General features: G+C 42.2%; 2 protein-coding genes across 2 annotated transcripts in view; both read right to left on the bottom strand.

The window, feature by feature from the left end:
- LOC139743620 (ephrin type-B receptor 2-like) overlaps window positions 1–21554 on the bottom strand; it is a 100859-nt gene that overhangs the window by 58947 nt on the left and 20358 nt on the right. The window contains exon 3 of the mRNA XM_071654096.1: window positions 3397–4063. Within this exon, the coding sequence (XP_071510197.1) occupies window positions 3397–4063 (667 nt within the window). The remainder of the gene's footprint in view (window positions 1–3396; window positions 4064–21554) is intronic.
- On the bottom strand, window positions 8998–12680 carry LOC139743619 (uncharacterized). Its single transcript, XM_071654095.1, has 2 exons — window positions 11175–12680; window positions 8998–9261 (listed from the first exon to the last, which is right to left on the bottom strand). Exon 1 carries the CDS (start codon window positions 12494–12496, stop codon window positions 11186–11188), a length of 1311 nt encoding a protein of 436 aa, XP_071510196.1. The 5' UTR covers window positions 12497–12680; the 3' UTR covers window positions 8998–9261; window positions 11175–11185.

A 21554-nucleotide genomic window follows, 5' to 3' on the forward strand; every position in this document is an offset into this window, starting at 1 on the left:
GTGAAGAGAAATGGGCCTTCAAAATGCACGGATTGTCTGCCAGCAGCCACGTGTGTAATGAGTACACAGTGTGCTGCGTCATGCTGCAGTGAGCACTTGAATTTGGTTGGATTTTTGAGGTTTTTTTACTTGCTTTACATATTCCTGTTCCTCCGTCACTCAGGAAGACTGGGGGTTGGTCCGCGACCCCTACACGTCCACCTGTCCCAGTACCACAAGACGGTCACAGGCCACAAAACCTCCAAAGATAAACATGAATAGCCTCCATCTTCACCCTGTCGCATCTTTTTCAGTCATGAATGGCATAAGAAAATGATGAAATTAAGACAACACGTCTCCCCTGCTCACAATGAACCTTTGGTTGATGGTATGATTGCGCCTACCACAGGACTCGTGCGTATTCATTCTTCGGAGGGACAGCGACAGTGCGCTAGAAAAACAATTATTGTTTAGCCAAACTTGGGATGACACAATCCCAGGCAAGGAAGACAAAGGGACGTATAGACGCACGGTCCCCGCCCCCACAATAAACTGAGCATCACTTCACGCCTGTTGAAGGCACATACACCCCCCAAAACTAGTTGTGTTTACATTTGATGCCTCCCGAACAAAAAAAAGAGAGGAGGGAGCGTCGCATCAAAAAGAGATATGATAGTCGTTGAACTTCCTCGTGTCATCATGGTGGCATATATTTATATATTCCAGCATCCTGCATCCTCCCATCATGCCAGACATCGCAGACGTCTGTTGCGTGTCTGTTTTTGCTGCTCCGTTTCCACCCGAGGTCAAGAAAGAGAGCGCACCAGAGGCGAGTTGCAGAAAAGAAAACATCATCACCCCTTTTGTTTAGCAAACAGTCCCACTGGGGGACCTGTGAGGATAACACTTAATTGAGGACAATAAAGATACATATTTTTCTTTTCTTTCTTTTACTTGGCCCATTTCTGATAGATAACAAGTATAGGACCTAAAATATGGCTCACTTCTATTATCTCATCACATTTTTTCTCAGGACTATTTTCTAATGCAATTGTTGCCAAAAAAAAAAAAATCCAATCTATATCTCATCTATATCTCATCTATTATCTCATCACATTCACTTTATTTAATACAGGGCTGTATTTTTTTTTTTTACGTAAGGCACTCTAACTATAGTCCCATACATACATATTCATGCTGGCACTTTGGAGTTTCTGCAATCTTCAGAAGATACGGTATTCATAATTTTTCTGCTTGCTTTAAATGTCTTTCATGAATACTTTTATACTAGAAATACAAGATTTATATGATTATTTGTACAAAATATGAATATTTTGGGCCTATTGCTCACGAAGAAAATGTAAATTAACAGTGCTTACCGATATCCCACTCGAGCTGCACAAATGTTTTTGTATGAAAACTGAACCCACGTAATCACATATTTATAATATACATGCAGTTAACCTTGTTCCAACATGCATTCAGTTAACATTCCTAAAGCTTCTCATGAAGTTATCACACATGATATTCAAAATGAATTTCATAAGAAGATATGCAGAACAGACACTGTATGTTATAGTATTCACACTGTATGTGCAATCAGTCACATTTTAATCTTTTTTTCTTTCAATTGTCGCAGCATCTCATAACGTGGTTTGTGGTCTACGTGTAGACCGTCATCACATCCATTACCATTGATTTATGAGTTATGGGGTTTGTTTGGAGATGACTTTGCCCATGTGCCTTGCTCGCTGCAGCCGGTAGCAGCTACAGGGTCCGTGTGTGCTGCCACTGCGTAGCTTTGTTGGGATCTAACAAGCGTGAATCGACACGAGCAAATTAGACAGTCGACTGTAGGTAAATAGACGGGGGATGACATTAATTCTACGTCACCTAACAGTCGAAATGGACAGAGAGAGAGAGAGAGAGACGCGGACTATATAGATGCGAGGTGAGGGGTGTTTAGCCTCGCTGCCGGGGAGAGAGAGACTGGGGAAGTGAAGGTCGGTGGTATTGGCGTTGAATGAACTTTTGATTTTTCTGCACAACCCAAATGAACTGTAATTGCGCCGGCCAGGTACTATTAAAGAGCTGGTTGCAATTTCAATTTCACGAAATGAGGGCAAATGTACGTCATTAATCTGGCGAAACCTTTGTTGAGACATTAAAGGGCGACTGTCTCTAACAAGAATATATCAACATGAACAATTAGTCCCTCAGTTTAATCTTCCACCTTGAGATAGCCAGCACTGATTTCTGCTATGCTTGGACATAATAGTGTGTGATGTATCCCTGAGTTTAAAGTCAAAACATAGTTCTGAGAAGGGCTCAAAATTCGTCTTCCACGTTTTTGGAATTTGCTCACAACACATCAAAAGTGTCTACAGTTGAACTTCTCTGGCCGATGCGATTTGTCAGGATATCGAGTTGTTTTGGCATATTTTGAGACCAAAGGTGTAAAATAATTTTGATCGTAGTACACAACTTTTATTCCTCACGTGCCCTCCCCACTCAGTAGGTAGGTATACGTAGAATGATAAATGTGATTGTCGATCATGCCCTAGCAATCATAATTTCCAACAGGCTGCATGCGATTCAATCTCACGCGGAAGATCTGTGGATACTGCTATGGCCCGATTTGTCAATTATCGATAATTTATCATTTCAAATTTTAAAACAATCATGTGGCAACCATGATCAGGTATGCTCGGAGATTGCAATACTTTGACCCCTCAGGCTAATAATTCACATTTTCATCTTGACGTAACTAAAATTGGGTTATAAATTACGGCATTGTTTCACACACATACGGCAAAAATGTTAAAACAAATATGGGCAGTTCCACGGGCATTTGAGAACTGTTTTCACTTTAAATTGTCATCTTTCATCACCATCAACCACATCATACAGGGAAGGGAACTGAGAGAGGAATGAGAATCTTTTGTTCCAGCCGCAGCCATTGGAAGGCACTCTCAGCATTGATCGATGCCTCATTGTGTAATTGGCCATGATGTCTCATAATGCAGCATTGCCATGGCAACGCTGCAGTTCAAAGACTCAACGAAAACAGCTACGCAACGTCGTTCACATTTTTTTTCCCCCAACTCGCTCCCTTATACATGACAATTCACATCATTTTTAGCATGGAAAAATACCACGGGATACTTGCCAAATTAAACTCAAGTTCATGCAATGATTGGACAGGAATGTCACTGCAACAAATTATAATACTTGAACTTCTCTCTCACATTAAAGACTCATAGATAACATTTTGCGGCACTTAATACTCAACACAAGTTAGTTTTTGATCATTCACTAACATGCACCATCATGAACGCAAACACTAACTCACACAAACGGACATACACACACACACACACACATAAAGAATAAAGAGCTGAGCCTTGCTGAACGTACCTTTACAGCTGTTTCCGTCCTCGCGGGGCTCGTATCCCGGCGAACATCCACATCCTCCCTGATTCAGCGACCAAATCCCCTCACTCTGGCATATATACTGGGGCACCGTGTCTGGCGGTACGGGCTGGGCGTTCCTGACACAGGTGCCCGGCACCGTCACCAGCGTGTGCGTTTCCTGCCCCTCGTTCGTCTGGTTAAAGATCGCGAAGTTGAGCACAACCTGCGGGCACACCTGGTAGAACACGCGCACCTGCTGCAGGGCCATGCACGCCCCCTGGTCCCGGAACGCGATGTAGAAGCCCCTGGATGTCACGGGCCCAAAGTTTTCGCTCCGCACATTTATGACATTCTCATCAGGCGTGTCCGGGTCCGAGAACCGGCCCTCCGCAGCAATGCGGGCCACCCGCTCATACGGCGGGGCAGTCCAGTTCGGCGAGCTATCGCTAGCATCGTCCTCGTCCGACTGGTAAAAGTAGACATCGAATGTCTCCTTGCAGAGTTGTGCGTCAGTAATGCCAGTGCATGAGTACATTGTAAATTTCACCTCCACATGAATTCGGTTGGCGCCCTTCCGCTCGAGGTATGGCATCCGGAGCCAGTTGTCGCCCGGGCTGCTCACCGAACACGTCTGATATCTCCTCTGAAAACTGACTCCCGACTCCACCCACTGTTGTTGGAAAGATGACAGACAAAATTTTAGTTTCAAACAAGTGTGATGGAATTAATATGATAAGATGTTGCAAGAACAGAATCTCAGATTGAGTTTGCTACCAATACTACTGTATCATACATGCCAGATCAGGTTATACAATACAAAGCATTAAATGTCATGTTTCTTATCAGAGACAAAAGATGTTGTTCTTTACAAACAATTATCCTGTCATTGGCTACGAGTTAGACAGCTATCTACATACAGAAAGAAATATGCAAATATTCAAATAAAGAATGATTTGTACTGCTTCACAAACCAAGATCCAGGTTTTATTGTGAGTTCCAGTTGTTATGTCATACATATAGCTTCAATAGGGAAATAGGATCCATCATACAGTACAATGGCTGTCTGTAGTTTAGTGCTATGTGTACATTCATATAGGCCCTATTCATTATTATGCGTAAATGTGAGGCGGTGTGTACAGGTATCAATGCAACATTTTCTGCATACTGTCATGGTACATCAGCCATTGTGCAGAATAAAACAACTCTTGTATTTATTGCTCTTGTATTTAGCAGTATCTAATGTATGGCCCAATATACACATGCATACAAGGAAATGAGACCCGAAATTAACTGCTGTAATTTGTCAATCTACTTCCGTTTATTCCTCATTTCTCTAAAATGGCTTTGATAAATTGAACTTGTCATTTCTCCCATGATTATTACTCTTTTCTTCTTTGCAGAACACACCAGAGAGGATGCTAAGTACAAAAGCGCAATTTCTTGGGGTCTGGTCTTTTTTTTTTTCATGCTTAAAAGCAAATTACACATACGTAGAAGACCACATGGTGATCACGACTCACTGACTCATTGCTCAGACCACCGAAGAAGAAAGAGAACAAGAGAGAGAAAAAGACAGAGAAAGAGATAGAAAGAGAGAGATATATAGAGAGAGGAATACATAGAGAGATAGAAGAATATATGTGGAAAGAGAGAAAGAGATAAAAGAGAGAGATATAGAGGAAGAGAGAGAGAGAGAGAGAGAGAGACATGGGTAGAGGCAAAGTAATTATGTCCTATTAGATCGGTGGAGGTAATAACATTTGCATATATGTGGAAAACGCTGCCTCATCCACCAGTACATAGTCCTACACCACCATTGTGGTTTATGTATGCTGCATCTGACCGTGGACAGGAATGAGAAAGAAAAAAAATCAATGCAACGATTAACAAATCCATGGCTGATGAGTAGTCTGGCCCAACAAACAGCTAATGAGATTAGGGATTTATGTAGCACTCCTACTGTTTTTCTGATTTCAGTTCAGTGGAGAGAAGGGTTTTTTTTTGTTATTGTTTACATACATGCATATTTAAAGCCCACATGATTATGCAATCTTATAACAAATTCAGTAAATCTTGTTTACCCGTAATGGAGCAAAAATGGTTGAAGGTGTAGGGTGATAATTTGTTCCTGCCTTTGCAGAGAAATACTTTTTTTTTCTCTCTCTCTTTTCTTTCTCACTTTCTCCAGCTCACTTTCTCTGTTCTCTTTATTATCTCAATACTTGTGGTATCTCTTTTTTGTGCCTGAGGAACAGATTTATTTTCATTTCCCCAAAAATCAGTGCGGGCCGTTGTTGGTATTCATAACTTGCGGCGAGGGAAACCCGATACTGCTAATTTGGGTGAGATTTTCACACTTTCGCCTGACAGTTGATTTGGGCCGAAAATGCATAATTTCTTTCTGCTTTCCCCGGGAATTAAAAAGACAAAGCAGAGGAAAGAGACACAGTGGCAGAGGTAACATAAACTCACTTTATGGCAGGATTAATGCAGGGGAATGGGAAAACTGCCCCGAGGTTTTGCATCCGACTGCTTTGTGCGGACGAGAGGAATTTGCGCTATCTGTCTCTCTCGCCCCGAGGTTCCCTCAAAACCTGACATCGAAGACAATAATATAACTAGCAGGACCAACACTAACAATATATTAGCCACCGTCAAAAAAAAAGCAAAGATGTTTCTAGTGAGTCATCGTCGTCATCGGCAACCCATCAGATATATATATTCGGCTGTCTCAAGTCATATCCTATCGCGATGTATCTCTTATTCTATGTAAGTGCTCGCCTGTAACTCCAGGGCATGAGAAATACTACAGAATCCTCGTCCGTCCATCCCAACCTCAACCCCCCCCCCAAAAAAAAAAAAGATTGTGGCTACTGTTTCCTTTACATTTTGCCTCTCTCGGAGCGGCAACCGGCGGTATGTAGTCTCTGGCAGCAGCCCTAATGACACTTTATTAGCATAATATTTGCATGGGCACGGGAATTTGGGGCGACACGTGGCATATTGAATCCTGCCTGCGATGGCGCCATGCCATATCCCTCTGCTGTTGCTTGACACGCGGGGGGGTTTTCTGGACGCGCAGTGCCCGCGGGCCGCGATGGATATTAACTCGATAATTGCGCGAGATGGGTTGGTTGTGACAGAAAACTTGCAGTTCGAGTCTCTCATCTCAAGTCTCCGGTACCCGCTGACGAAAGACGGGCGAAGGGCGAAAGAACGAAGATGGCTGATTGGATGAACGGGAGGATGAGGCGGAGAGAGAAACTTGGGGCACTCCGCTCAATTTTGGCACAATTTGAGGCCCTAATGGTGCTTTCATTGCTGACTAATTATCCAGCTGTTTAAACAATACATTGCAGAGGTATGCAGGAATTAGCATACTGTGTGAATTTCGAAGCTTTAAACTTACACAAAAAGCATGTGCTCCTCACACACACTGTTCTTTCTTCTATATCTTACTATCTCTCAGCTCAGTCTTTATACATTTTGATATCTTTTCATATTAAACATTTGGAATGTAGGCCTACATTTAACATGTTTCTTCAAGCAATGATTATTATCAAAACAAAAAGATTCAGCAATATTTTTTATACAGATTCTCATCAAGTCAATGACATGCAATGTAAAGTTGAAAAGGGGCCTAATACATACATCGCAAAAAAGCATGTCTATTTTCAGATTTTTTATCAATTCATTGAAATCACATAAAAAACATCATGTGATATGGTCCTTTTCTGTAATATTTCTCTTGCTTATATTTCTCAGGAGACAAACTGGCGGTCCCCATAGGAGGCGAGCGCTACTTAGCATGTTTTACTTCCCACTTCATGCATCTGGCTCCCCTATAAAACATGCAGTAAAGAAGGAAAAGTGTATTGACATGACCTGTGCGGTAGAATATGTTGCGCCATCAGTCACACGAGTAGTGGCAGCATTGCGCACATACCAGCATGTTGATTTCACTTACAGCCTACATATATCAACACTGCCAAGTCGGTCACTCAACCCAAGAGTTGTCTGGCCAGCTGACCATACCACAAGTCACTACATAGTCACCGCTGATTATGTATATATTTTTATTTTCTCCTACATAACTGCACTCTTGAAAGCAAAGTACATGTCTAACGGTCAGTGGCAACATAACCTGCCCACCATGTCCAGCTGGAAATGAAAGTGACCAGCATATGGTCAATAAAATGTTAAGCCACAAAGGTTGAGGCCCATATGATACCATCAATGCAGACAGAGGCAAAACAAGTGTCCTAACCAGCATATCGCATTACCCAAGGATTCAAAGATAGATGATCATTCATTCATCATCGAAAGATACGATTGTGTGTGTACCTGGAATAACTGGTGGTTACCCACAAAAAAAAGACAAGCATATTTATCCTTCTTTCTGTGAAACAATTTCAAATTGTTGTTTCGCACTTTCAATGAAATGATATAATAATAGAAAGATTAAACGAGAACTTACCTGTTCGAAGCTTTAATCTCGATTCTATTAAGTAATAGGAGGGTGATATTACGTCAGGAGAGAGCCCGCCATGTGTGCATGCGCAGTAGAACCAATTTTCGAAGAGTGAAAAATGGATTGTCACTAGATGAAAGATAACGGGAACTTGCAATCCTGTTCGAAACAATGCCGACTTACACTCCTGTTAGAACCGCAGGGTGGGTGTGGAGGGGACGTAATATCACCCTCCTATTACTTAATAGAATCGAGATTAAAGCTTCGAACAGGTAAGTTCTCGTTTAATCTTTCTATTCTATTGCGTAATACTCGTGAGATATTACGTCAGGAGACTTTAAAGCCTGTGACGATACATTTTTCCCCCAGACATAACATAAGTTATGTGAATAACTGAAGCACCTACCAAGAGGTCATTAGTATTCTGCTACACGAGTGACAGCCTGCGAAAAGCTCATTTTGGCGTCTTTTGGCTTATTGTAGAAACGTCGAAACGTTCGTTCGTTTGACCATCCAGCCTGTTCAAGTACTGCAGTCACTGGTACATCACCCCTGGTCGCGGCTGAAATTGATGCTGCTCGAGTGCTATGCGCTTTGTACTTATCAGTGTTGATACCTGCTGATGTAAGCACTTCCTTCAGCCAACGAGCAATAGTTTGTGATGATACCCTTTTGTGGGGTTTCTTGTAGCTGATGAATAGCTGTCGTTCATCCCCCCTGAGCATACTTGTTCTCTCGATATACTCTCTGAGGTACCTTACTACGCACAGGCGTCTGTCTGGAGGATAAGATTCCAGGGTAACCGAAAACCCAACATTCCCTGGTCGGTTCTGTTTGATCAGTTTTTCAAAGTGAAAAGTAATTGAACTGTTTCTCAATTGTAAATGATCAAGATCCATGAATTTCAGAGACTGAATCCTTTGCGCTGAAGTCAAAGCAATGATCATGCACAGTTTTAATGTTAATTTCTTCAGAGACAGCGACTTTGCTGGTGACATAATACGCAACAATCTAAAAACAGGACCAACATCCCAGATTTCTTTGTATCTGGGCAAGGGAGTCCGAAGGTGAAAAACTCCTTTCAGGAACCGACAGACTAAGGGATGTGTACCAACTGTACATGAAGCGTCAGTTAGTGTCAAGAAAGATGATAAAGCACTGCGAGCTTGGTTTATGGTGCTGTAAGCTGCATGTTCCACATGATAGAGTTTACTGAGGAATTTGAGGACATCCGTAACATCTGCATAGTAGCAGTCGATATTGTTCTCACGGCAAAACTGGTACCATTTTTTAATGTAGATATTGTATTGCGCCTTGGTGGAATCTCTCCAAGAAGCAGCCATGATGTTAATGATGTCCCTCGAAATTCCTTGGTGCTCTAGTGGTGTGCACATAGCCTGCAACAAATAAGATCAAGAGTTGCATGTAAGGGATGTGGTGTGTTCAAATTTGGGAGTGTTAGGAGTGTCTTGCTCCTGTGAAGCAACATAGGTTTCCCAATTGTCATTTCTCGCAAGAGGGGAAACCATGCTTGACTGGGCCAGTTGGGTACAATGATTATTCCATCTGCATTATCCTCCCTTATTTTTTGCAGGCATTTTGCAATCAGACAAAATGGGGGAAATGCGTAGAATTTCAATCCATTCCAATTGAGAGTGAATGCATCGACTGACACTGCTTCTGGGTCAGGTAACCATGAAACATAATTCTGTACTTGCTTATTCAGTCTAGATGCGAATAAATCAATTTCAGGTTCTCCAAATCTAGCAGTGATGGATTGAAAAATGTCCCTGTCAAGCATCCATTCTGTCCTGTCATCAAACTTTCTAGACAAGCGATCTGCTTCTTCGTTTAGTTTGCCTGGTAAATGTGATGCCGTTATCCACACATTGTGATCAATACACCACATCCAAATGTCTCTCGTAATGTTATTACATTCCACTGATTTCATTCCTCCCATGTTGTTTATGTAGGAAACTGCAGTGGTGTTATCCGTGCGGATGAGAATGTGCTCATCGTTAGCTCTACTACATAGTGATTGCAGCCCAAATTTTACGGCTAGTAGTTCAAGATAATTTATCTTACTGTCTTTGACATATCTTAACTCTTCTTCATTCCACCTACCCCCTGTGGAATTGTGTAGGTCAGTGGCACCCCAACCACTACCACTTGCGTCTGTACGAATTTCAACAGACGGATTGGGTCTTCTTAGTGGCATGAATGCCGACTGGACATTGGAAACCCACCAATTGAGTTCTTGTTTAGATTCATGTGATAACGACATTCTCCTGTCAAAGTGACCTCTGTGCAATCTTAAGGCAACAACTTTCTCTTTCTCTGTGGCCCTATAAAACAAAGGCCCATACTGGACTGCTGGCGAGGCTGCCACCAGCTTTCCGATCACTTTGGCAACTTGCCTAATTGTAGTGCTCGAGCTTAATCTGAGCTCTGAGCAGAGCATCTTAATTTCATGCATTTTTGCCTCTGGCAATCGAAGAGTCATGTCTTCCGAGTTCAAGATAAAGCCCAAAAATTGGATCACTTTTTGTGGCTGTAGTACAGACTTGTCTGGGTGTACTAGAAATCCTAGGCTTTCGAAGCCCTGAGTGACTGCTTTAACAGAGTTCTTTGTCTGTTCTACTGTGTCCCCAATAATGAGTGTATCATCTAGATAACAAACCACAGTGTGGCCTTGCTGCCTTAACATTGCCAAGAGAGGTTTCAACAATTTCGTGAATAATCGAGGAGCAGTGCTCAAGCCATTAGGCAGGGCCTTATATTGCCAATACTGGCCTTCCCAAATAAATTTGAAGAATTTTCTGTGAGATGGGTGGATTGGGACTGCATAATATGCATCCTGGAGGTCGACTGATGCCATGTAGGCATTTCTTGACAAGAGCTGTGAGGCAGTATGGATATTTTCCATTTTGAAATGTTGGTAAGGTAAATACTTATTCAGATCTGTTAAATCTAGTATGAGGCGTGTACCTCCATTTTTCTTAGGTCTTGAGAAAATATTAGAGACAAAGTCTCCTGTTTCTCTGGAGCATTTTTCAATGACCCCCTTTTCAGACAGTTTGTTAATCTCAATAGATAGAGCTCTTCTATCAGTTTCAGAAAGCCTGTAGCTTCTTGGGGGTTTGTTTCTGGATGGTGGCAACGTGGCCGCAAATTCTAGTTTGTAACCATTTATGACCTCTAAAATAGATGGGTCAGATGTAACAGCTCGCCAATTATCCTGAAAGGCATACAGTCGACCTCCAACTTTGGGAGAATCATGTGGGGTTTCTAGAGTTATTTCATCTCTCACCTCTGTAAGGCTTAGCGTTTCCGTTGTGTGTGAGGCGCTGGAGGCAGTGGCTTCTTGTTGCCTTGTGCTTGGCTCTGGCGGTACTGCCTCGGGTTCCGCTCTAAAAAAGGCCGGTCACCAGTACCAGAAAAAGGCCGAGTCGCAGTGGCAGGGGCACGAGATCTGGACCAGCCTGCTTCCTTGTAGCTTCGGTGGGTAGCACTAGCGAACCCCGGCGAGGGCCTAAATCCCCTGTAGGGATGTGGGCTTGAGTAGCTCTTTCTTTGTCCCTTCATCACCCCTGCCGTAACTTTCTGTTCTTCCATAAGGTCCTTAACCTTCTTGCTGAGGTTGTCGCCAAACAGTAGTTTGTTGGTAGTACCAACCATATTCTCTGGCTTGCACAGCCTGGCACATCTTGAGTCTAGGTCTGGTTTGATTAGCTCACGTCGTAAGCAATTCAACTCAAAAGAAGAACTGCAAAGTAGGGCCAGCGCATCTTGTTGTGGGTCCGTGATGTTGCCCGATGGAAGTGAACGGACAAAGGCATTAATGCCCTTTGTCATTGATTTCTGAATTTTTTGTAGTTTCAAGTCTCTTGACTTTGTATGTGTCGGAAGATTGTCCCAAATGAAGGGGTTCACTTTTGGGGAATCCATAGCTTGGCAGTTACTGGGCAGAGCATATTTAGCTGCTGTCTCCTCTAGTGCTTTGTTTTCCAGTTGATGTGTGAGCAAATATGTAGCTGACTGAGCAATTTCTTCCTCTATCGGTTCCCCGATATCTGCGTTCACTGCGAACTTCGCCGCAATATGTGGAACTTCGTCTGGCATGATTGGGTAGCATTCCTCGTCATCCGCGATTGAATGCGTTTGCCCCATACCGGCGCCCGTGTATTCACAATGCTCGCCACTGTATGGCTGCTGTGTACTCGTATGTGAATACGTATCATCGGTAGTGTGTGCAGCCCGTGGCTGCGGTGTAACTGCAGACGTATGCAATACTCCTGTAGAGTTTGCAGTACGATTTTCCGCCGGTAATCGCTGAATAACTGACTCCAGCAAGTCTTCCAATTTACTCAGTCTAGTGTTCACATCGGAGCTTGTCGATGACTGGGTTTTTGCCGGATTTGTAGGTTTGCTCTTCTTTACTTGCGCTGTGCGCTGAGCAGGTTTCGATTTCCCGCCATCTTGTGTAGCCGTAGGGGCACACAGCTCTGTGAGCTTCCCCTGTGCGGCGGCTGGTTGTCCGCCCGTGGCGGCGTGTGAAGCTGCCGTGGGCTCACGTGGAGCGGCAGCGCGAAATTTCTCTTTCACCGAGATCGGCGAAACCGATGAATCCATGATTTGATACTCGAAACTGCTTTCGATGCTCGAAAACTGTTTTGTCTGCCCAATAGCAGGGTACAGTTCTAGTGTCTTGGAGCAATTTTACCCCAAAACACATTCACTAGATAGGCAAAATCCGAAGAAAAATGCCAGAAAAAACGGAGGGATAAAATCCTCCGTCCGAATCTCAGCATGCACGATGACGTATTGGTTCTACTGCGCATGCACACATGGCGGGCTCTCTCCTGACGTAATATCTCACGAGTATTACGCAATAGAATCACTTTTGGTCATCATAAATTTGAGGTGATGGTAGTGAGGCACATGTTTGTAAGCGTGCAAGCTTTATATTCTTATTTAGTCTTGTCCAAGTTATAATTATTGCCACATCGTATCCTATTTCAAATAGTTTTTTTTTTTTTTGTACGTGTGTGTGTGTCTCTCTCTCTCTCTTTGCAAGATGTCGCTAGCTGAAACTAGTCAAGACAGATTTTGGAATTAAAATCAAATAGGCCTACATCTTGCATTTACATTTACATTTGCATAACTACATTTACATTTATAGTTGGATATATCAGGAAAAGAAATATATGTAGGGGCCTATCTGATAGAGTGTAATATTTAACGAACAAAATACAAACTATGAGTGTTGAGAGCGACGCGAGCAGACATACATACATACATACAGACAGACAGACATATAAAATCACATCTAAAGTGTTGAAGAAGACCAGTACAGGGGCTGAGACAGACAGACAGACACAGACAGATGGAGAGATGAAGAGACAGGGAAAGAGAGAGAGAAAGACAGAAGGAGAGAAAGATATATCTCAAGGGATGAGTATGGCTCGGACTGAGAGATGACAGTAGGAGAGACAAGAGACGAGACGTGAGAATTTCACTGCGATTCGTTTAATCAAACTGGGCCTCAGGTGAAAGTGGAAAATGGCAGTTTTTCGTGGGAGTCAATTGTCATCAGCTCTCCCCGGCAGCTAATTTTCTCCGGTACCTTTCAGCCGAAAGCCAATTAGAAAGACAGGTAAAAGATGGAGGTGGGGGTGGGGGGGGGGGGGGGGGGTGGGGTCATTCTAAAAAGGAGGGAGACCATTAAACAGGTTCTCTCCGAACATTCCTACTAAAAGCTTTCCCTTAATTTACACTTCACATCAGAAACATGAACGCATGAGGTATACTCAGTGTCTTCACACTTGAGAAAAGGATGACATCCCTTCATAGGGTTATAATGTCCAAGCAGAATTATTCAGCAAAGATCGCTTTAGAAGATATGCTCCAGTGATCATTTGAAAACAGAGGGCAAAATTATGGCACAGACGGCTTTCCATACACCCAGATGCCCCAGCTCGCAATCAATGGTTGGTCATGACACCAAATCAAATTTCAATCCCCTTTGAACCTGACGGAGAACAGATCCACTTTTCGGCTCGCTCGGTTGAGTGGACGATTCCAGATGACTTGCTGGGCATCGCCAGCGCTCGTCAATCTGCGAGCGATCGTCCAGCGCTCAACGCAATCAGGGGCGCCATCGAGACGAAACATTGTCATTTAGTGCGCAGGTTGACTGATCAATAACATCTGCACACATATGAAGTGAACTGCAGCAAAATCAAAGACATGTGCTGCTCATCCATACAGGTTGCTGTACATTTGTATGTTTACGTCATGAGGAAACTCATTTATATATCTTGACAAAATGGCCATGAATGCATCTAATTTTTTGTATCTGGCACTTCATGAGTGGTGATGATGATACAATTGAAGAAAGAATTCGTCCTTTACATTTTTTGTTCCTAAATTCGAGGGAGAGTTCTTCTTAATTTTCTTTCTAATCAGCAGCTTTAAATTCAGAGTTACCACTTACAAGTATTACTCACAATGTTTACAAGCGACTTTATCTGCAAAGCTGTAAATCACGTTCACTTATACAAACACATGAAAATACTTCATACTGCATATTTAATTTACTGCATTCTTGCGAATGCAGTCAGTGTGCCCAACTCTTGATTTCCTTCAACATTTTGAGCATATTTACGCTGTGAAAGCACACTGTTCTGTGCCGTTTCATGCCACACGGTTGATACCGTTTACACTATTGTACGTGCCACTTGTTCATCTTCCCCGCGAGCAGATTAACTTCGTATGCATTTTAGGCTCCGGCTGGCGGAAGGACGGAACGTAAACGGCCAGCCAACCAGAGGGCAGTCCTGTCATACAGAGGCAGGTGTTGTTTGTCCATTTCAAGATGCAGCGCATTCCGGCCATTGGGCAGAAACGCCACCATGTATAAAGCATACAGAGGGAAAAAAATTGTTGCTAAACTACCAAAAGGGAATATGATTGATGGGAATTTGCTCACATTCTTCTTGGGTTGCTGTAAACATGGTACCTAAGAAAAAGACTACAAACTAGTGAGATGTGTATCATGGTAGCCTAACACACAACTCTTTATTTTCTTTTGGAAAATACAAAAGTAACAAATGTTCAGTAGGTCCATACCTCTTGCATCAAAGTATGCTGGTTTAATTCCATGTATGTTGTAAATCTATGAAGACTAATTGAAGATTGCGGGTGCAAATCTACTTGAGATAAAATAAACAGTCTACTTGATGCTACAACACATCAAACTGTAAAAGTTTATAGTCACAAATTAATATTTGTTAAATAGGTTTAAAGAGGCAGTCTTTATGAATATAGATGGACTTGGAAGATTTTTCTTTTGTTTTGTTTTGTCTTGTTTTTAGCAGCTGCTGTTGTTGTTTGTTTTTCTTTTTCTGCATTAGCACCTTTCTCATTTTTAAATGATGATCCGATGATTCAGACTTCATGCCTGGTAACATGATTTCATTTTGAAAGGAAAATAATGGACCCCTTGCATCATAATTGATGCTCACATTTAGAATGCATTTGGCAGGAGCAATTTTCTCCCCAATTCCCATCCGAGCGCGCCGCTCGCAGATGAAGATGGGGAGCAATTGGTAGCATCTTTATCAAGCGATAACACTGGGTGATTTGTGCGATCCTTCACTGCGTCTAATGGAATGAAAAAACACACTCGCGGGGGCACACCATGAAGGGCCCCTATTAAGGGGCGCTCAAGTCCAGAGAAGAGACGGTTCGCCGATCGTAAACCGCCCTTTTGTGCATCGAAGATTCCATTCTCTGCCGTCTTGTAACCGCCTTTGCAAATCTCGGGGTCACCACCCATTCTTGTCGGGCAGCGCCGCGAGAGAAAAAAAAACAACATTCCGCAAACAATGGGGAGATTCTCCGCAGTGTCTCTGTGGGCGAAACCATGGTGAGACGTTCTGGAGGGCAAGTCCTTTGAAGACCACTGAGAGAAGGGAGACCTAGCACATCGCCCCAGCCTCCTTGCCAGACCTTTTCCTGCTGATCAGCCTCCAGAGAACTGCCTCTTTGACTATTCTGTAATGGCTTCCGCCTGCAAAGAATCCTGGCAATCTCATGCTCATCTGTCGACAGTATGACATCTTAACGTCCCATTAACTCTGTCATGATTCAATGAATTTCATATTTGGCTCTTTGTCTGCTTGTCACTGTTATGAAATAGATTTTGCATTCCCTTTGACGACGAACACCTCCAGATTCAAATTCAATGCATGCATCATATTTAGAACAAGAGGAATATTTTCTCTGGAGGTGTATTTGTCAATCAATTCAAATCTCTTCTCTTGCGTAGTTTCACACACACAAACTAAGAATGTCTCGGCCATTTTGTGCAGTGGGGAAAGGTGGTCTGGGACTGAAAGACTAGTTAAGTAGCTCTCCTTAAATTAAACCATTCAGGTGGCTTCTATTCAGTGGACATGGCATTACATGAGGGAGAAGAATGGTGGAAGGGTCCATGAATAGGAGAGTAGTTATCTGCGCCATTGTGCGTGGGACTAAGGGGGATTGGGCGCTCTGGAGTGAGGGAAGTTGCTCTTTGTTGCGAACATCTAAAGAGTCGAGGATTTTCCACCCTCGTACAAGAGAGATTGGAGTGGTGGCCTTTTAAAAAGTCATTCTGGCTTCTGGTTGGAAACAACCGCCACGTCTTTATCTTCCCCTTATGGGAGATTCTCGCTGATGGCATTCAGTATAGTTTCACTCAACTGGTCATCTTGATTTGCCCACTCCTTTCTCACTCTCCCTCTCTCTCTTTTTACTCTCTCTCTCTTTCTCTCTGATTGAATTACCTAACACTCGTTAAAGCTTAGCATGCTGGTAATAAACACGGAACAAGAATGCAGTAACAAGGCAATTGTAGAGATTAATGGTGATTTGAATCTTCAGTGCAATGCTCGTATTTTTAAAATTCACTCTCCCATCTCTCAAACTTCTGACACATGAATCTTTTCCCTTCTTGGCATAAAATGCCCCCTGTCAGAGCTAGTATATATGTATGTTTATTGTTTGTTTGCTTGTTTGTTTGTATGTTTATTGTTTGTTTGCTTGCTTGTTTGTTTACTTGTTTGTTTGTTAGTTTTGTTTGTTTATTTTTTTTTCAATCCCTCTCACTTCAAGTAAAAATCTGTCAATCCCCAGCCCTTGAGAACTTCCGAAACGGCAGAGATCACAACGTAACTTCTTCGGAGAATATGTTGAAGAGTGCTCTTTCACAGGACTTATTGAAGAGCATTTGCACCCTTCATTATGAACCTGTCAAATTTGTATTCAAACCATTTTCCAAAACAAAATTTAAAGGTACAGTATATTGTGTGTTGACATGCTTCTAGATGTCATAGAGTCAAGTGACAAGTTATCATATTCAATGTCCATCCTCTTTGCTACCGATACCTTCTGGAAGGCATGTCAGAAACCTCCTAGAGTTGATGGACTAAAAATAATGATAATGATAATAATATCAATTGCGACATCTTCTTCTTGAACAGCAAGCCAAGAAATATAAAAATAATGAACTGTTATGTGCTTGCACACTGGACAAAAGGGACCAACTGATCTATTGCATCTGGGCTCTCGAAAAAAGGGGTAACCAACAGTTCTGATCTTCTTCGGAGTAATTCCCCTTCAAGGGATTTCCGTAAGCCTCTTACAGCGCATGCTGGTTTTTACAAAAGCAGCCACTGACAGCTCGTGTATATGCCTCTCTTTCAATGTCTTTGTTTTGTTGTCATTCCCCACCCCATGTGACTTCAATTTTAAACATCTACAGTAAGTTCCTGTTGCAGTTTTCTACGGACATATGCTATGTTTGTGTGCATGTGTGTGTGTGTAATATGTAACTCAACTTTCCACTCCTTTTACAGTACAGCCCACTGGCAGTAAAAGAGATAAGAAAATGAAATAAAATTATCAACATTATCGATATTATGAGCAACACTATCATTATTATAATCATTACCATCATCATATTTAATGACTTTTCAACAATTATCATCAGCAATATTATCAAACATAAGATTGTAATAACAGTATACAGATGCTCACTTACAGTTTAGAATTAGCTTATCCATAGTTCTTCATTGTCAAATATGTGGGGATATGTAAAAATTCTACAGAGAAACATCTTAGGATAGAAATGTCTTTATTCAATGTATACATGTATATCTGCCAACTTTCTTTGATTGAATGACAGCCCTCTTGCCAGATTGTCCATTTTTCTGTTTGTTCAGCCATCCCTTATGGCCCTCCCAAGTCGGCTTACATCATCTTTGACCATTTCTGAAGAGGGACATTATCTATTTATCTACCACCAGTAGGGAACACCACTCGGATTCTTCTCTCCCCTCTTGAACAGACTTGCCACAGAACCTCATCAGAGAAAATCCATCTATTCTTCAACTACTAGCTCTCGATTCGGTTTCTCTTGGGCTCAAATTATAGTGCGGTGATAATTCCCTTTTGTCTCTGGGGCAATTAAACACTCCCCTCCACTTCCTTCCCACTTTCTCTTGCGGGCAGGTCCTGGACAAGTGGTCTTAGACCGGGACTAAGTCCTCTCCATGCAATAAAGGAGGCCTGGGACTGGATAGCTAACAACAATGTGCCTTTATTTCATACCTCCTTCAACAGTTTACAGCTTGGATGTTGATAATTGGTCCACAAATGAAGGATCCAACCCCACTCTAATAGAAATCTTCAACCCTCAATAGGGAGAAGAACAACAAAGAGGCAACCTTGTTCAAGTCTACTCACAGTTAATCCATTACGCACGGAGCTCTGGTGGATCAACTATACATGGGAATTGAACCTCTAATATAGGGGATGGGTTAATAATGGCACTCATGCAAAGGGGGAGGGGGTGGGGGGGGGGGTTGGTGGTGAGAGTGTTCAAGAAAATCACTTGTCACTGACTGGTGGGCCCTTTGTCAGATGCACAGCTTGTCACAGAAGATGTAATTAAGCCGCCACTAGCAACCTTGTCTGACACATTTAAGTACCTCCTTTTTTTTAATCCCCTCCCTATTCTTCTTCATCCCTTTTTTCCCTCCACTTCCCTTCAACAGGTTTTACTATGATTCATTTAAACTGGATAGTGGAGATTTCAATATCCAGTGTCTCTGCCCCCCCCCCCCCTCCCCCCCCCCAAAAAAAAAAAAGAAGAGGACTATATCCAATGGTAACCCTTGGTGGTGTGATTTGAGCAGGGATTTAATTAGGGAGCATCAGTAGCAGAGTCTTCTGCTATTTTATTGTAATGACATCATCTCTTTGATCCATGGCAAAATTAAAGAAAAATCAGAGAACCCAATTCTTCCTCCACCACCACTACCACACAGCTGCCCCATGAGTCATTAGCCATCAAAATGGTACCTTCCATGTTTGTTTAAGACAGACCAATTCCCTACATATCAACACTTGTCTAGCTACTCCAGGCCATTGTCAAGGTTTGGACCCAACACAAAACTCATTTAAACTAAGAATATTTACTCTAAGAAGAAAAAAGAATGAAAAAGAAGGTATATCACTGTGCATCTTGGAAAGAGCAAACCACCAACACTATTCTTCTTTTCCCCATTGGAAAATCTATTGCTTGGTAACTCGTGGCCACACTTGATCAGCATAAAAAATGGTCTATTCGTTTCCACATGGTTCTTAACATTAATCGAACTGGCGCCTCATAAATCACTCCCTCCCACATTCTGTGCTTAACCTTTATCAGAGTCCTTATAATTTCATGTAAAGTGCCAATTTTCAAACATCAATCCAAGGTTAATCTTCATGTGAATGAAAAAAAAAATGATATGATATGGTTCATTATAGCATGTTTTGGCTGCTCCATGACAGTGTCTAGATTTTTCCATTTTTTAAAGATAAATTAATGTTAATAATATCTAAGTCGGCAAGGTACTTGGTGTGTTAATACTGTCAGCAACCAGGCAGTATTAGAATAAGCAATATCTACCCAGAGAGCGGTATACCAAATGTATCTATTAGTTTAATCTCCAGTCTACTGCCCTTTCTTCTGAACACCTACGGAAATGCTTCAACACAGTTCATTCCCGTATCTTTTTTAGTCTGATTGACAAAATCAAACATCGGGCCACCACTTGTCTAATTGAATATAAAGTCATCCCTTTTGTGAGCGAATCAGAAAATGTGGGCTTGAGGTTGGGTTTTTGCGAAGCCCGAACGATACGGACAGTGCCCCGATTTGGATGTCGATAAGATGTCAAGTGTCGTTCAAGGAAGCCTTTTGTCCGAAAAGATCATTTCGGGTCAAACGTTAAACGCTTGATGGGTGATGGTGGGTGTTTAACTTTGAACAAGCCACGTTCGATTTAGGATGAGAGACGACCAGAATAGGGGCCATCAAAGATAGTAGTGGGCAAACATCCCCGGTTACTCTGCAAAGACATTCGACGGCTCCGCCGCACCGATATAATTCCACAATCGGAGGGCCATCCCTCGTATCTGCAAGGATCGTGCCGCAAACAGACGGTTCTGCAAACATTGGCCAGGCGACTTCGGAACTCCCGGACTCAACTCTGGGTGTGTGCAAGTGTGTATGTGTGTATGTGTGTGTGTTCTATGTGTGTACACAAGATCCAGATTTTGAAGCTGCAGTGGCGTGTTGTGTAGAGGCATGCATTTCTTCACCGCACACATTGCAGGTACATCTTCCATTCCTCTTTCTTTCCGCTCCATTTTTTGCTCTCTTCCCATTTTATACCTCTATGTTTTGTTCTGTTTTGTTTTGTTTTTTGGGGGGTGAAAGGTGTGAGTGAAAAGTTGGTAGCGTAAAGCATGTAAGATGTCAGCATAGTGTGATGTTTATTTTTGATGCTGTTCACAGCCCCGTGGTAAAAACAAAGCCCTGTGTAGGAACTGGGATATAAATCATATTATTCCATCTACATATGCTTTCTCTCTCTCTCTCTCTCTCTCTCTCTCTCTCTTCTCATTTTCTACCTTCCGTCACCCATTTCCCCGGTGTCTCTTGTTTGATTCTCATGAACTTGTAAATATTTTCGGGAACAGCGAATGGTGAGATTTTGACGATAAAGTCATGCTCCTGCCCAGCCTTTCAGCTGCTTGAGGGTTTTATATGACACTGGGTGACCAGCGTTTAAACCTCCTCCTACACACAGTGTCTCCCCCTCTGGAATCCTGGCATTATTGGGTCAGGTCTCATTATGGTAGCTTGGATTTGATCCAGAGGGTAAGATTGAAAAAAAAAAATCAGATCAAAGTAACTATAAGATTCAAAATATGATTAGATGATTATCCCGCTATTTTTTTTCTCTTCTTTTTTTATTTTGAACTAATGATGAGCCAAAAAATAGAAATTCCTCCATTTGCAATTGACAAGATTGATCAGGTGGACATTCTCACCTGTTTTATGAATCTTACATGGATTCCTGACATTTCTTTTGTATTTTCTCTTTACACTCCACCTGCTGTGCAACCCAACATACCAATCTTTTGTTCGTTTTTCTGTATGGTTTCACTCAACACAATGTCATAAATGTTTTTGTAAACAAAGCATGCTTCCTGTGTGTAAAAATTCCTGTCATCCTGTTACATTCACTTTTTTTAATTTATTTATTTTGTTTCCTCTGCCCATGGGAAAGATTGCCCTTTCAGCCAAAGT

Source organism: Diadema antillarum, unplaced genomic scaffold (genome assembly GCF_040938485.1).
Source record: "Diadema antillarum isolate AM-2024a unplaced genomic scaffold, OU_Dant_1.0 seq00001098_RagTag, whole genome shotgun sequence".
NCBI lineage: Eukaryota > Metazoa > Echinodermata > Echinoidea > Diadematoida > Diadematidae > Diadema > Diadema antillarum.